We start from the raw sequence: 15,244 nt of genomic DNA, 5'->3' as shown, positions 1-15,244 counted from the left end.
AGTCGCGAATTGGACTGCCTCAACGGATAGACCGCATGATCCTGGACGAATCACAAACCGCTGGCGGCCGAGAAGGACATGATATCCACGCGCGGGGTATTGACGGGCTTCTGTTTTATCCAGCATATAGACTTGACTTATAACTGAATATACTGTATATCTAATCACGCCACAACTTCCCCATGGTCTAACTTCTCGCCAGCGGCCCTGCCAGCGGCCCAATTCTAGCCCATCAAGTCGATATGCGGAAATCCATCACTCACTCTCAGGAATAGCCCTTCTCATAACCCTCTCCACCCAATCACCCGGAAACCCCAACCCCACAGCCTCCCTAATCGCCCGATTCATTCTCGGAACATACTCATCCTTCGGCGCCGCAACCCTAACCCTCTCCTCATCAACATAAACCAAAACCCTCACCTCGCCACCAACCCCCGCAAACCCAGTCCTCTCCCGATACCCCTCATCCAACCACTCCACCACACGGGCATCAACATACCACTTATTATACAACCCAGCCCCCTGCTCCCGCGGCCTCACCTCCACCGGAACCTTCACCTTCGATTCCGGCGGCGGAAAGCCAACCTCGTGATCCACCCCCTCGTACCCATCCAAGACCCTCTCATCGGGACCACTCATCTCGTAAAGAACGCCGTAGACGCCCCCCGCGGGTATAGATTCTGAAATTGATTCGGGGACATCATCCCCCTCGGCTATTTGTTTCCCGATCCGCAGGGTAGACGGCGGGACGACGTTCGCGTACCCGAATTGGCAGATTAGCCAGCGCCAGGAGTCTAGTGCGGCGAGGGCGACCGGGTGCGCGGAGAGTTCTGGGTTGTGGATGCAGCGGAGCCGCATTTGCGTGGGGGAGAGGTTGGAGCCGTAGGCGAAGTAGAGGTGTTTGGGTTTTTGATTGAGGGGGTCATTGTCGCTGTTGTCGATAATGTCTTGAGGTTTGTGAATTTGGAAGGTTTGGAGAGTTACAGGAGCGGGGTCGGATGGTGTTGTGCTGCTTGTGGTTGTGGTTGTGGTTGTTGTGACTGTGATTATGGTTGAGGTTGTTGAGAGGGGTGGTAGGGAGGGGTCTTGAGAGGGTTCTGGTTCAAGGTGCATTTTTGCTTATGGTGGTGGAATCAATTCGTAAGGTATGTGGTTAAGACGGAGGGTGAAGGAATCTGAGCTGGAGCTGGAGGGGACTTTCAGTCTCGCCCTGGATTAAGAATACGGAGAAGTGGAGAGAGGTGGGGATGGATTCGCCATCGGGCCCGGCATCTGCCTTCAATGATAGTAATTCCATTTCCACCTTGAACTCGGATAGGATCCGAGGCCTCCGAGATTTAGTTCGATGTAGATATCAACCATGTTTAAAACAACTCTATCATAAGTTCATAACATACCCTCTAACGCATGTACATAGTCTTTAGACAACATATAGATTACTGATCGGCACACCCTGCGAACGCATCGAGTACCGCCGTTTAATGCCCACGCCCATCGCCTGCCGGAGTAGCTCATATGTCTCCTCGCCACCGCCAACAAGCACCATGCTGAGTAGCTGCCTTCGAGGAATCCCGCCGGCCGTCACCTGCGTCTCACCTAGCTGTGGGCGTGCCAGGTACGGTTCTGCGAGGAGTGCTGCGAGTCCCAGCGTCAGCGGGTGCTGATTAATGTGGTCTTCTTCCTCATACGAGACAACAATGACGAGTTTCAAGGCATGCTTGGACGGCGGGTATGCGGCGATGTTTCGAAGTTTCTGAGAGAAGGTGCATCCTCCGCGCTTGATGACGAGGACTTGATGGGATTGCGCGATGTCGCGTAGGATGCGCTGGTCGCAGAGGTCGCCGGCCATGTAGATGCTGGACCACGGAAGGCGTTCTTGGGACGCGTCGCCATGCATCGAGACCAGGGATATATCGTTGACGTCTGGGAGAGGCGCCGAGCCTAGCCCTGTAGCCACTGCTGCGGGAATGGGCAGTCGGGTAGCGCGCGGCTTTTTGACTGCTGGGGATGGCGTGTAGAGTTGATTGACTTCGTCTCGCAGCAGCGACGAAACTGAGTTGACTAGCGATGACAGAACCTCCTTCATGCTCGAAGTGGACGCGTCCACCGACGCTGCAGCCTTCGTATCGTCTGCGAGCGTGCCGGCATTCACAACTCTTTGCTGTCCTCCAGGTCCAGCAGCAGGCTCTCGACCATCGTCAGAATCATTTCGTCGACCAAAGCTGTCTGGGAGAACGTCAATGACCAGGTCAATCATTGCGGGATCGCGAATGCGGGTGAAGTTCGGATCCCCGGGTTCGAGGACATCGAATGTGATCTCCCGCAGGAGGTATACCTTCTCATCCTTTCCTAGCGGTACTCCATTAACTACCTGCACCCGGAATTCAGTTTCTCCACCACTAACAGTGTCGTATGCAGGTGCGTCCTTGATCATGCTCATCCGCAGGTTACCTATGGCTTTGATAAGAATGCCGTCGCGGACCCTTTCTAGCGAACCAGGCCCTTGGGACATTCCTGGTACAGCTGGAAATGATATGTCCAATGTGGGACGAACAGCCATGAGGGAGCTCGTCGCGTTTGGCGGAACCAATTCAAGCGGCAGTGTCCAGGGAAAGAAGGTATAGTTGGTTGGTGAAGTCAAATCGGCAACTGTAACTCCAGGGCTCTCCTTAGTAGGGTCTTCCAGATGCCCTTCTGGTATTCCTCGACTCGGCATCAAGTCGAGCCGGGCTAGATTCGCGGCATGAAAGACATCAGGACGAGCGGCTGTCGACGATAACCCGAATGTTGGTGGTGGAGGTGCAACAGGGCAAACCACCCCTCTCGACTCGGATTTGTCGGGCACCCGCTGGTTCTGTGGTCGCTTGGTCGAATATGTGCTCTTTGGGATAACCAGTGGATGGCCTTCGGTGGTAAAGACGAATGGCTGATCCAGGGTGTTGAGAGGATGCTCCGGATGGTACAGCAGAAACATGTATTTAGCCGTCTCTCCAAGAAAGAAGCTCTCCATGCGGTCACTCAACTCTCCGTTCCGGACGTCCTGGAGCCCGGCCCAACCGCACTTGGTCCAGCAGCGTCGTTTGATATCTCGCAACACCATTTCTCCAACATGCAAGTACCAAGGATCCTTGGTGGATTGGTAGAGGTAGTACGTCGACTCGATAAATTCCGGCCGACCACCGTACCATCCGAGGTTTCCTTCAACGTTCCCTGTGGCGACGTTCCATCTTTCAGGAAGCCCAGAGAAACGATTCCAAATGGCAGTTGTCAGCAGATGAATTCCTACAGCTTCATCTACTTCACCTGCTAGCGAAAGTAAACCGGGGTAAAATGCGCTCAGACTGTCTATCCAGAATGCCCGGGTGGCACCAGTGAAGATGTCACCTTGAATCAGATGCGGATGCTGATAGCCATCTCCCCGATAGAGGTGACGCCTGATTGACGAGTGAGAGTCTTCCCATACTTGCAAAAATGCTTCCGGAGAATGCTCGTAGTCGCTGAGTGGAACAAAGTAGTCGTCTAAGGCACGCCATTTGCTACTATGATTATACTCCGGACGATCTCCGGCGGAAAGCAAGACGTACGATTTGAACGCGTACTCAAAAAAGCTATCAATCCCGGCGCCAATCTGTAGACAATGTTAGCTTGTTGAACTTCAAACTCCTCCAGAACGACTTACGCCGGCGTAAGGGGCAACCCATTTTCCAGATTCCGCGTCAATGCCTGCTCCAATTAACCCTATATCACTCCTACGCTGCCAAACCGCCCAAAAAGCTCTTTTCGCCAGTTCTTCATAGCGGCCATCACCAGTAAGTCTACTCAAAACTGTAAACTCTAAAACGAGACTGCCAGCGCCTGCGCTGCAGGTCTCTGTGATTTCCGGCGCGGAGGTCACACACGCATAGCTATCCTGGCTGTCGCATGAAGGTGCATCCGCATTCAACGGCGAGTTGGCGTAAAAGGGCTGACGATGTACCCCGTGCCGTAGATTGACTCGAGGATAAGGAAGGCCAGTATCGGTATAGAAAGCCGGTAGTATACGATTGGCTAAATCAACAGCAAGACGGAGAAGTTGGCCATCGTATACGAAGCCATTGTCCCATTGTATCCCCTGTCGGTCGCCGGTGAAGGATGCCTTGTCCCATTCTTTGGCGTAGGCTGCCTCCGCGGGGGAAGGATCGTACCTGGTAATAGGGAGGTCACCGACGGCAAAGAGATGCGAGCTCAGCAGCCCACCTATATAATCATGTTAGATCGTATAAGCTACTGTAGGAGAGAGCCAGCGCGTACCTAATCCCCGAATGACCGTCTCAAAAACCTGTACCTTACTATCCATATCGAACCCTCGACTGCGCTCTCCCTGCCCTGCTAGACCGTCGGAACCATCACCATAGAGCCTCACAAAGTCCTTTATCCCATCCTTAAAGTAACCCCAAGCTCTCTGCCCCTGCTCCGGACTCGAAGATAAGATCGCCAAAGTCGACAAGCTATCAATCAGAGTCAGGGAGTAATTCCCCAAGACGTCATTGAGCTCTGCATGGCCAGGATTGCTCCGGTCGCGGACAAGCGGTTGACAGGACAGAGGGCGTAGTTCGTCTTCAGGAAAGGCATGTTGGAGATAGTTTTCAAAACCGTGGTAGAACATATGCTCCGTTTCGGTCCTAATTCCCAGACGAGCCGATCAGTTAGCTGCACCAAACGAGAATAGTTTTCGCAGATTGTGCCTGTAGGAACTACCTCAAACCCCCAATCTGGTCAGATCTCATGCCCTGCGCTGCGGAAATCCATAGTGACACGATCAAAACCCAGCCCATCATCCATGCTGAACAGACGGGCATCTGTGACCTCCCGCATCCTGAGCGCATTACCGCAGAAGCGAATCGGCCGCACACGGCATGGGATTGCACCGGCGATGATTTCGGATGAAGCGAATAGTCGCTTCAGTGACCACTGTTGTCTCTGAACAAAGCTGCTCCCTCGCGATCGAGGCGGGAGGCGACGGTGTGAGTCCGTATGGTGGGAGGATGCCGCACGTGAGTTCAGGGACCGAAGACCAGATATCCCGTTCCGATCTCATCCTGACGCCGTTCCAACTACAACAATGGCTCGGCAATATTTGAGGTTACCTAGGCTCAACAATCCTACTAAGAATCTGCTATTGTTTTCTTTCTTGATCTGTCTTTATTGGAGAAGCGAGTTTTGTCCAAATTTGTCGCAAGTTACTCATATACAGATTGACTCGCTGCCTCCGGCCAAACCTCAACTCGTCTAGAAGGTAAAGATATCATGATAGCAGATACTGCGGCCTTCGACTATAAGACATGAAGTAGACATTACACAGGCACAGTTATCACGACCGCGGGTTTGCAGTGAACGATCTCGGCTGTGCCTCAACCACATAGTCGACGCCGTCATTTGACATGTAGCTCGGTACTCGTCGCCCTTGACCTTTTCGTGTTCTCCCCTCGTCTCTTTCAACACCCCTAAGAACAGCCGATTGATGGTCAACCCGTTGCCAGTACAGCAAGTCGGGATTAAGCCTCTGCTTGTGGGTCAGCAACCCTTTCAACCCATTTTTACTATATGGTGAATGCATACCACACTGCTTCTCCATAGACCGTATGCGGGCGGTGGGATGGTGACATCCGTATTGGAAGCTCCACGAACTTCAGTGAGCCGCTCCTCATCACCCACCATGGTAACCTGGATGGGGCGATGTGGTTGAGCGTAGCCAGTCGTCCCTGTCGTGTCAACCCAGATTCCCTCGGGACCAGTAGTAGATCCCGACAATTTGTACACTGCCGTGATGAAACGGGCTAGAGAATAGGACCATGCGCATCCAAGTGTCAACAGTATAAAGGCCAGAACAACGTACAGCCAGGGGCCTCGGAGAGCGCGCGTGATGACCAGAGATAGATCTATTAGATTAGGGTAGTAGAGAGATACTTCTGAAGCGATCACTTACAGATGGCAAGGTTGATGAGGAGAAGGACTGTGGTGAGAATCAAGCTGAAAAGTCTCCGTTGAACAGCCTTGTCGTTCATCATGAAAGTACAAGACCTTGCACGAACGAGCCTTGATTGCTGCACGCTTGTACCTTGAGCTAGCGAGTGATCTGACGGCGCAGCATTGTGTGTTCCAGCAGGGAAGGAGGATAGAGGGACTGAAGGTGTAGTAATACGTTGAACGGGACAAGACGATGACACTGGCATGATTTCACGATAGCAACACCAAGGTCAAGCTCGGAAGATCCGATGTATCAGCTTTCCGCTCAGATTTGATTAAAAAACGAGAGAGCACTCTGCGCCATGGGCACCGCCAGTGACTGTAGGGGACGACTAGCCATTATCACTCTGATGCGAAAATGTGGATTGTAGGGCCGAGCGATTCATAGAGAGAAGGAGCTACCTTGTAGCTTGCAACTTTTATGCCCGTGGACGGAGAAAAGCCGTGAGCCGTGATCGGATCGAGGTGTTTATGAAGGTGCAAAACAGCATCACCAAATACTCCGAAGCTGGGGCTGGGGCTGCATATGTATACCACACGCTTTAACCGGTCCAAATACTCTTTCATTGTTATCTAATCGACAATTAAGACTGCTCAAGTGGTAGGAGAGGTATACAAAACAGTACATACACCATAACTGCAGGTGGCAGTTTTCTGCTATTCAGATTCTTTGGTATGGATGAGTAAGACCACAGCCTGTACTCGGTAGATTACATCCCGGCAAGGTGCAGATCAGCTTGTCGCGTCGAAAAGTGCCCTAACTCAAGCACTTTGCTATCCAACCTGCCACTGTTGCCACTTATTATGCCTTGGGCAACTGACCCCATCGCGACCTTTGGACGGGTACGGTCAAGTATCATGACGTCGCTATCTTGGACCCGGTCGACCTCTTCCCCAAATTATTGCCGATATAAAAAATCAGACGCCTTTTAATATGTTCAAGTCGTCAAGAAAATCAGACTGGCTGCCCCCATCATTTGCCCAATTCTCCCAACATCAGAGTTCGGTCAGACGACGCAGAAACGACTGAGAAGAGATATTAGCAAGGGGTTTCGCATCTCATACAGCAGAACTTACTTATAGGCTCGTTGTTTGGTGCAAACCGCACGTCATTAACAGTACCCTTGTGACCCGGAAGCTTGTACAATAGCTTCCCGGTTTTGAAGTCCCAAACCACAACACTTCGATCGCCGCTCCCTGATGCAATCTTATCACCGGCCGGATTCCAGCTAGCTCGAATGAGATTCTTTTCCAGGCCAACCGGCGCGCCATCATATGTCCTTATATGACGATTTGTGGGCGCGAAAGGCCTAATATCCCAGGTTCGTACCGTTGAATCGAAGGAGTTGGACAAGAGGGTCTGGGAGTCTGGGGAAATCTCAAGAGAGGTGATTGTGTCCGTGTGTCCAGCCATGGAATAGACAATAGCTTTTTTTCGAATATCCCAAACGTGGATTGTGTTGTCAATGCCTCCACTAAATATCTCATTTCCAGCTTCAGACTGTGCAACCGCAGTAATCGGGAGCTCCGTTTCCAAGTACTCAATGGCCGTCTTCTGCCGAGGGTCCCAGATCGCTATTGTACCATCGTCGCTGCCACTGATGAGCATCTCTTGGCCTCTTTTGCTGATTTCGAGACAGTTTATAACTTCTTCGTGACCCAGGTACCGCCGAATTCTCTGACCAGATTCTATATCACAGCTCGCAAGTGTCATATCGGCAGAGGCGGAAAATATGGTTTTCGAGTCTCGCGACCATTGCAGGTCAAGGACTGCGCCTTTATGGCAGGATAGAATGCCATAATTTTCGCATTGTCCGTAGGTATTCCAAAGCACTATTGCCAATTACAAATTAGCCAACTTCTTGACATGTCGTACAGTCTTTACATACATATTGATCGGTCCATTGATCCGGAAGCAATGTGCTGCGCTGTGGGGTCAAATCGGACGCTGAAGATCTCACCAGAGTGACCTGACGCCCCAGATTTTAGTACAGCCTCACATAAGGTTTTCAACTAGACTTACCTGTGAGCTCCATAATCGGTGCTTCAAGTCCACTGGTGCGGGGAACCTGCAGTCAATGTCAGACACGTCTCTCTCAAGTCCCGGTATTAGCCCATGGAGCCAGTCATACTGCTTGTACGAGAGTGCCATCCTGCGATGAGCTCTTGACGACCGCTGTGCCATCATTCAATCCACCATCGGACCTCTTTCGTTTCACAACCAATTGGTTGGAAGACCCAAAGGCCGCTTGAGCCGGTCGTTTTTCCCCGGACATTTTCAATTACAGCGCTGGTCAGCTCGGATGAGCGCAAATTCAGAGTATCTTGTCGACAATTGTGGTTCAGAAGGCTGTGATATGTATCGCAATAAGAAAAACGCGGCTGTGACGAGACCAGGGCAAAGGCGGTAAGAAGCGCTAGCGCGGCAGGCGCCGACAAGCGCTCAGAGCTCCGCCTTCACCCCAGCTTAAGCGGGGTTTCGTGCATCTGGAGCTGACTGCTCTCGGGGTTTTTGTTGTTGCAAGCCACTAGATATAGCAATATCCCTTCTGGACTAGAGTCTTGAATATGTCGTCGTCAACAAAGATCTCGAGGATTGGAGAAGAGTAAGCATCCTGTGTCCTGATGTCCAATTGAGCTTCCTGCTAACACGGCCCATAAGACTCTGGAAGTCAGTAAGCTGAAAGCCGCCGCCTGTCCTTCAACCGGCCACTGGCGAAGGAACATCCACTGATACGTACTCGGCGCCCCAGAACGAAGATTGATAAAGTCAATGCCGAATTAGTGACGTTGACATATGGAACAATCGTCGCGCAACTATGTCAGGACTATGACGGAAACTACCATGAGGTGAACAAACAACTGGAGAAGATGGGATACAACATTGGGATGCGACTTATTGAGGATTTTCTGGCAAAGTCGAATGTTGGTCGATGCGCCAATTTCCGCGAGACAGCGGATATGATCGCAAAGGTACGGTGAACATTCGGACAAGGAACCGACACAACCGAATACTTATTGGCCGCAGGTTGGATTCAAGATATTCCTGAACATCACTCCAACCGTGACGAACTGGACCGGTGACAATAACCAATTTTCCCTTATATTCGATGAAAACCCATTAGCGGACTTTGTTGAGTTGCCTGATGATGGCCGGGCACAAGACGAATTGTGGTTCTCCAACATTCTTTGTGGCGTCCTCCGGGGGTCTCTAGAAATGGTCAGTCTAAGGCTATTATCAACCGCCCGCTTGTGCTAAGTTCATCTCAGGTGCAAATGCAAATTGAAGCACATTTTGTTAGCGACGTGCTGCGCGGGGACGATGCGACGGAAATGCGGGTATCGCTTGTTAGGTATATTGAGGATGAGATGCCACCAGAGGATGATTGAGGTAGCGCACATACCAAATACGGCGTATGGAGTACGGAATTTACAATCTATTTTAGAATGGCCGGTTATGTTATCTTTTACCTTGAAGTCCAGCACTCCTATCATCTCGGGCCTAAACCTGTTCTGCGTGCGAAACTAGAGCCCAGAAGGGTAACATCCTTCATGATGGATGAAGCAAACACTATGTGTGTACCCAGTGGTATCGCTCTGCTGCCAACGATGCGTAGGTTGGAGTCCACTGGGCGTCTATAGGAGTATTGGGCAGCGCGTGGTAGTACCTCCTCAAATGCGTCGTTGACGAAATGAATAGCTTGAATGCTTTCCAAAGGCTATAGTCAGGAATATATATTCCGACCCACTCCCACAGTCCATTCAGCTCTTGTTGCTTGAAAATAAGAGGTTAGGAGTTTCCTACACGTCTCTCCCAGTAACAAAAAAATGTTATACCCCTACAGCAAGCCTCAACTAGACATATGGACAAGGATTTTGGTGACAGGAGGGCTCCTCCAGCTCCAGTCTCTAGATGCCAGATGGAGCTAGACGATCGCCTTATCGAAGTTAATAATAACTTAATATTGGATCTTCGGGTACACTCCGGGGTATGCGATTGACGGCAATCGCGCCATTGAGCACTCATGCTGCTTGTCAGGAATTAGGACTATTTTTGAAGCTTCTACAGAAACATAGCCAAATGTGTAACTCTAGATTTTGAGCTGTCAAGACAAGCTGTTGGTTGAACAATGTTTTCGAGATGGAGAGATGTCAGGAGGGGATCCACGTGATACACTAGGCCTAAAATGAGCAAGCATCCCATTCTGTGCTGGAAATTACACCCCAAGAGACCCTGAGTGTAACAACTGATGCATCGACCTGGAGTCTTGATCAGTCCATCAACTCGCGACCACTCCTCCGATTTCTCTTCTATTTGATGAAGAGTTGTTCATCTCTCAGATTGCAAGCTTGATTTTTCTTCTTTCCATTGACTCGAACGTCCTGCTTGGTTGTGGAAAATTAGACCTTCCGTCATTGAAACAGGTCTCTTTCTGCGGCGACAGAAACAGAGTCCGCCTTACCAGACCAGTTTTTCTCCCAACTTCTGAATTGGCCTTACCCTCTGCACTTTCTCCTGTACCCTAGGCCTGTTTAACAGAACAGTTACAGTAAGTGTGTTTTTCATTATTTCTTTTCCCACACTTTTTCTTGTGCATCCTTGTTCTCTTCTGTTGTATGGATTTCGCCGCCTCAGGGCAACATGCTCAGATCTACGCTTGGCAGCCGCAACTCCCAGCCTTCCCGCCTTGTTCCGGGCAGGATAATCCGGGCCGAACAGGCGATTTCCGCCCAGCAGAAAGAAGAGGGAATCAGAGGGAATCCCGCCAGAGCCCAAGTCCCAAGTCCCAAGTCCCCAAGTCGGTCTGAGAGAACTGATCTTGACTCTCTCTTCCCTCTCTCCAGGCACCGCGCCTGATACCCACCTCCTTCTCTTTCTTCTACTACACACTACGACAACCCCTCCACTTTGCCCTCCTTTTCCTCATCTTCACTGCCCTCGCTTCTCGGAGGTCCACCTTTACATTTGATCATAACTGTCGCCGTCCACCTCCACCCACCGCCCCCTCTTCTCTGGCCTGATCTCCGCCAGCATACTCCCTCACTTCGCTTTCCGTACTCTAGAGGAGCGCTGTGATCGTTATCCTTCTCACTACTTTTCTCGCTTCATCCTATTGCATGCTGCTCTTGCGACCCCTTTCCTCACTTTGTTGTTCGCTAGACGCCGCTCTTACCTCGCCTCTCGTCTCGGTGTCGCTAATCGCCTCCTTTACCTCAACAGCCATTCCGCGCCTCTGATCTCTGCAGCTGAGGTCCTACCACAAATGTTTTAGCAGGATATTACCCCTTACATCAAAACTACCCTTCACGCCATCTTCGAGACGGCTTCCTGATCAAGGTTCATACTGTTTCCGGGGAGAAGGTGCGAATCACAGACACTGTCTTTCGGGTTTTTATCTCCGAGCGTGCAAACGCTGCTTTACAGCCTGTCGCACCTTGCATATTTTTCAATTCTTTCTATCATCTCTGATCAATCTTTCTACCCTTATCTCTGCGCCTCCCCACCTTCACTTGACCTCGATCTCGAAGTCCGTGAATGTCCGTTGAGGCCAATTAATTCGTCGCTTCCGTCGACCACGAACTGAATAGGTGAAGGTGATAGCGCATTCAATCGCCATGAATCAAATGAATGTTACAGCGATGAACCCGGGCGTCGGAGGCCCTGTTGGCGGTGTCCCGATGGTCAACAACGGTTCAATGGCACCTCGTAACGACAACATGCACAATATTCCCGAAGTCATGATCAATAATCTTAACACCTATATCTACGATTACTTTTTGAAACGCGGTTATCACGACTGTGCGAGAGCTCTTGTGAAAGATGAGTCAATCAAACTCAACACTGAGCCTCCGATCAAATCGAGTCCGGGTCAGCGACGAGAAGGGGATGTAAACGGTGTGGAAGGTGACGTGATGATGACTGACGGTAAAGATGGGGATAAACTCAAAATCCCTGACGATCTCCCCCGGCCCAGTCTCGGCAGCGAAGGTCAGCAGTCTTCGTTTCTTCTTGACTGGTTCAGCATGTTCTGGGAATTCTTTTGGTCCCAGCGCAAAAAGGGAAATAGTAACGACGTGAGGCAGTATCTTCAGCATACTCAGGTATGAGCGTGATTCTTCTTGATTCAACTTCCCCTTGGTCAAGCCTCTAACGTCTGCGCTGCAGAATATGATGCGTATCAGAGAACAGCAACAGACCCAGCTGCTGCGCAACCAGGGGCAGATGATGCCTGGCCAGATACGGCAAATGAACAACATACGTGGTAACGGAATGGTTCCTCCCAACATGAAGCCAACCGTGCTACAGAATAATACGCTGAATACTGGTGGTTTGTACGCGCACCCTTACCCCCAGTAATCGGTTGTTGAACTTCTACCATTCTCAGTCTTACCAATGCTGGGTACTTGGATACTGATATCTTCTATAGCTCGCAACAGCAGTTGGCGGCACTTCAAAAGAACCAGCAAATTCAAATGATGCAGATGCAACGAGAACATTCCGATATGGACATGAACGGCCACCGACCGCCTTCCCCATCCTCCGCCGAAAACGCACCCTCGCCTTCGAAAAGACCCCGCCTTGAACAGAACGGTCCCATGAACGGACAGCAACTCGCGCCCAACGGACGAGGTCAAGGGCAGGCCATGCCAGGCCAACCGAACCCAATGATGATGCAGAATGGGCTTACCCCTCGGCCAATGAACCCAAACCAGTTTGGTGCTTTCCAGCAGGCGGGCCCGGCTCAACAGCCGAAATCTATCCAGGTATATGCTCAAAACTTGGCTCTACATCACTCTCGCTCAGCAATGAATAACCAGGGTATACCCAATGGTATGATGAACCCCGGCGTAATGCCGAATCAGGCGGATCTGGTACCCATGCCAGATGGCCAGGGTATGTATCCGATGACGGGCGACTTCTATGGTGCGAATGGCCAAATGGCGCAGGTTAGGGCTGGGGTCCAAACTCCTGGTGGTCAGCATGGTAACCATGCTCTCCAGGACTATCAAATGCAACTCATGCTCCTCGAGCAGCAGAATAAACGCCGCCTCATGATGGCTCGTCAAGAGCAGGACAGCATGACTCGTGGTCCCGATGGCCAGCCAATACCAGGACAACAAGGTCAACAGGCGGGCCAGCAAATGCCACCGGGCACCTCTCCGCAGGGCAGTAGAACAGGAGCGTCGCCAAACCCCAACGATCAAATGAAACGCGGCACTCCCAAGATCACGCAGTCTGGCCTACCCGGCTCTCCAAGTGCTCCTGATGCGATGATGCAGGGCCGCGGTTCCCCTGCTTCGATGGGCTTCACTGGCCAAATGCCCCCGGAAATGGCTCCTCAGTTCTTCATGAAAGGCATGGAGGGTGGTATGCAAGGTCCCAACGGCATGCGGCCGCCCAGTTCAAACCCGGCGTTTAGTGGCCCTCAAATGGGTCAACCGATCCCGGCGGGCGGGGCGAACCGTATGCCGAATGGAGGTTGGCAGCCCCAACAAGGCAATCAGCCTATGGTGCCCCAGCAGTCGCCTATCATCCAGCAACCCACGACAGGAACACCGCAAAGTGTCAATTCGATGCCGCCTCCGCAAGCTCCTCCCAATGCCAACGCTGGTCGTCAACCTCCCCCATCTCCCCAGAATGCAAATGCTGCTCCCCCGACGCCGCAGCCCAGTACCAAGGCTACAACGAAGAAGAAAGACCCCAAAGATAGAGCCAAGGTTTGTCATCTATTATCGTACCGTCGAGTTCTCGGTCGTTATTTGCTGACCATTTCCAGCGACCTACAAAGAAGTCGGCAGCCGCGGCAGCCGCGGCCGCAGCTAATACAACGGCTACTCCCTCATCGGAGGCGGAACATCCACCGACTCCAACGCCTTCGACACCAATCACCCCTGTCCACCACCAGTCATTCAACAAACCCGGCGCGGGTGCTTCTACAGGCGCTCCGCAACAGCCAACATCCGCTCCCACCCAACAGACCCTCGTGCAGCCGCCTCCTGATCAGAATCAGCAATCATTTAATGATCTTAGCATCCCTGACGTAGGTTTTCTGAACCGCACCATCTGTCCACGTACTGACTCCCATCCAGCCCTCTGCTTTCAGTCTCGATTTCAGCGCTCTGGAGAACCCCGATATTCTCGAGAATTTCGACTTTGATACATTCCTCAACACCGACACGGATACAGCTGGATTCGGGTTTGACCCCAGTATAACATACCCGGACGGTGTCGAGACTGGTGCCGAGAACGGTCTTTGAACGAAATCAGTGGTTTTTAATCCCAGCTCCCATATACCCTTGTTTTTGTACATTCCATCGACCTTGTGCCCGTTGGCTATTATTAAACTCTCCTTGCTTCCATTTCCCTTACTGTCCCGCTTTTCTGTACCGAAATGATCTTGGTTATGGATATGTGCCCGTGAGACTGGCGTTGGTGTAATCTTGTTCTTGCATATTCTTCCTCTTGCCTAGTCCTTGAGGGAGTGCTACTCGGTCTGAAACGGTTGCGCCTGCCCTTGTGATCAAGCTTGCTTTCTGATTTGCTCAATTTCTCCAACTTTTACATTCTACTTCTTCTTTCATTACTATATTACTACTATTACTTTTTCTCTCTCACTGCTATGTCTGCTTAATTTCCAAGCTCCAAACGTTCAACTTTTGTTATTGATATCCACATCCGATATTTTCTAGTCGTCATTTCTGCTCCGTCTCCCTCAACACGGACTTGAAACCTGATGATTAGAATGTCACTTCGCTTCCACTCCACTTTACTCTTTTCTTTTCCATTTTCTATCTTTCCTCTCGTCTCAACTATGTCTATAGTTTGCGGCGTCTATCTCTATCTACCTATCTTTTTTTTTTTTTTTTTTTTTTTTTTTTTTTTTCATGCTATGGGCAAAACCGCGTCAATCGAGTCTCTTATCATACCTCAGCTGCAGTTCCATTTCAGTTCCAGTTACATCTTGCCTAGTTTTGGCTCAGGAAATGCGTGCGATGAACACGGGGAAAATTCAATTGTTCTGCTTCCATTCCAATTTTCAGTCTTAGTCTCAGTCTTATCCTTTTTGGAATTTCTTGCTTCTAGAGTTACCGGCTTGTGCTGTATGGATAGGTGCTTTGCGGTGGCTTGTAGTATGCTATGTAGTGACAGGAGGGACATTAAGTATTGTCTTGCCGTCTGATTGTAGGTCCGGTGCGCCAGTTACCAGGAGGCCTATGATATGGAGTATTCAGGCAG

At 50.9% G+C, this 15,244-nt stretch overlaps 6 protein-coding genes across 6 annotated transcripts; 2 read left to right on the top strand and 4 right to left on the bottom strand.

The window, feature by feature from the left end:
- Nucleotides 1-255: 255 nt before the first annotated feature.
- On the bottom strand, nucleotides 256-1,113 carry BJY04DRAFT_223964 (gamma-glutamylcyclotransferase family protein; the record flags this gene model as incomplete). Its single annotated transcript, XM_073717826.1, has 1 exon — nucleotides 256-1,113. The coding sequence occupies one exon, from the start codon at nucleotides 1,111-1,113 to the stop codon at nucleotides 256-258; it is 858 nt and encodes a 285-aa protein (XP_073565318.1).
- Nucleotides 1,114-1,420: 307 nt separating this feature from the next.
- On the bottom strand, nucleotides 1,421-4,645 carry BJY04DRAFT_223963 (glycoside hydrolase family 47 protein; the record flags this gene model as incomplete). The annotated part of the gene is made up of 3 exons (XM_073717825.1): nucleotides 1,421-3,628; nucleotides 3,680-4,236; nucleotides 4,291-4,645. The coding sequence occupies 3 exons, from the start codon at nucleotides 4,643-4,645 to the stop codon at nucleotides 1,421-1,423; spliced, it is 3,120 nt and encodes a 1,039-aa protein (XP_073565317.1).
- Nucleotides 4,646-5,350: 705 nt separating this feature from the next.
- BJY04DRAFT_223962 (uncharacterized protein) lies at nucleotides 5,351-6,044 on the bottom strand (the record flags this gene model as incomplete). Its single annotated transcript, XM_073717824.1, has 3 exons — nucleotides 5,351-5,542; nucleotides 5,599-5,918; nucleotides 5,966-6,044. 3 exons carry the CDS (start codon nucleotides 6,042-6,044, stop codon nucleotides 5,351-5,353), a joined length of 591 nt encoding a protein of 196 aa, XP_073565316.1.
- Nucleotides 6,045-6,550: 506 nt separating this feature from the next.
- BJY04DRAFT_201879 (WD40 repeat domain-containing protein) lies at nucleotides 6,551-8,502 on the bottom strand. Its single transcript, XM_073713125.1, has 5 exons — nucleotides 8,139-8,502; nucleotides 8,030-8,075; nucleotides 7,896-7,976; nucleotides 7,084-7,839; nucleotides 6,551-7,032 (listed from the first exon to the last, which is right to left on the bottom strand). Exons 1-5 carry the CDS (start codon nucleotides 8,280-8,282, stop codon nucleotides 6,980-6,982), a joined length of 1,080 nt encoding a protein of 359 aa, XP_073565315.1. The 5' UTR covers nucleotides 8,283-8,502; the 3' UTR covers nucleotides 6,551-6,979.
- BJY04DRAFT_162980 (TRAPP complex core subunit BET3) lies at nucleotides 8,418-9,596 on the top strand. The gene is made up of 5 exons (XM_073709074.1): nucleotides 8,418-8,612; nucleotides 8,669-8,677; nucleotides 8,760-8,979; nucleotides 9,035-9,226; nucleotides 9,277-9,596. Exons 1-5 carry the CDS (start codon nucleotides 8,575-8,577, stop codon nucleotides 9,394-9,396), a joined length of 579 nt encoding a protein of 192 aa, XP_073565314.1. The 5' UTR covers nucleotides 8,418-8,574; the 3' UTR covers nucleotides 9,397-9,596.
- Nucleotides 9,597-11,646: 2,050 nt separating this feature from the next.
- Nucleotides 11,647-14,265, top strand: somA (putative cAMP-dependent protein kinase pathway protein (Som1); the record flags this gene model as incomplete). The annotated part of the gene is made up of 5 exons (XM_073714377.1): nucleotides 11,647-12,108; nucleotides 12,173-12,339; nucleotides 12,393-13,725; nucleotides 13,785-14,048; nucleotides 14,098-14,265. The coding sequence occupies 5 exons, from the start codon at nucleotides 11,647-11,649 to the stop codon at nucleotides 14,263-14,265; spliced, it is 2,394 nt and encodes a 797-aa protein (XP_073565313.1).
- Between the last annotated feature and the right edge of the window lie 979 nt (nucleotides 14,266-15,244).

This window comes from Aspergillus karnatakaensis (assembly GCF_047715665.1).
Source record: "Aspergillus karnatakaensis strain CBS 102800 unplaced genomic scaffold BJY04scaffold_81, whole genome shotgun sequence".
NCBI classification, from domain to species: Eukaryota; Fungi; Ascomycota; class Eurotiomycetes; order Eurotiales; family Aspergillaceae; genus Aspergillus; species Aspergillus karnatakaensis.
Note: the sequence above shows the minus strand (reverse complement) of the source record. Positions and strands in the feature narration are given on the sequence as shown.

Coding starts and splice junctions, on each gene's coding strand:
- BJY04DRAFT_201879 (XM_073713125.1), bottom strand. CDS start 8,282: ATGTCCGGGGAAAAACGACCGGCTCAAGCGGCCTTTGGGTCTTCCAAC. Junction 8,076..8,138: donor ATGGCACTCTCGTACAAGCA/GTATGACTGGCT, acceptor CATTGACTGCAG/GTTCCCCGCACCAGTGGACT. Junction 7,033..7,083: donor ACCAAACAACGAGCCTATAA/GTAAGTTCTGCT, acceptor ATCTCTTCTCAG/TCGTTTCTGCGTCGTCTGAC.
- BJY04DRAFT_162980 (XM_073709074.1), top strand. CDS start 8,575: ATGTCGTCGTCAACAAAGATCTCGAGGATTGGAGAAGA. Junction 8,980..9,034: donor CAGCGGATATGATCGCAAAG/GTACGGTGAACA, acceptor TATTGGCCGCAG/GTTGGATTCAAGATATTCCT. Junction 9,227..9,276: donor TCCGGGGGTCTCTAGAAATG/GTCAGTCTAAGG, acceptor AGTTCATCTCAG/GTGCAAATGCAAATTGAAGC.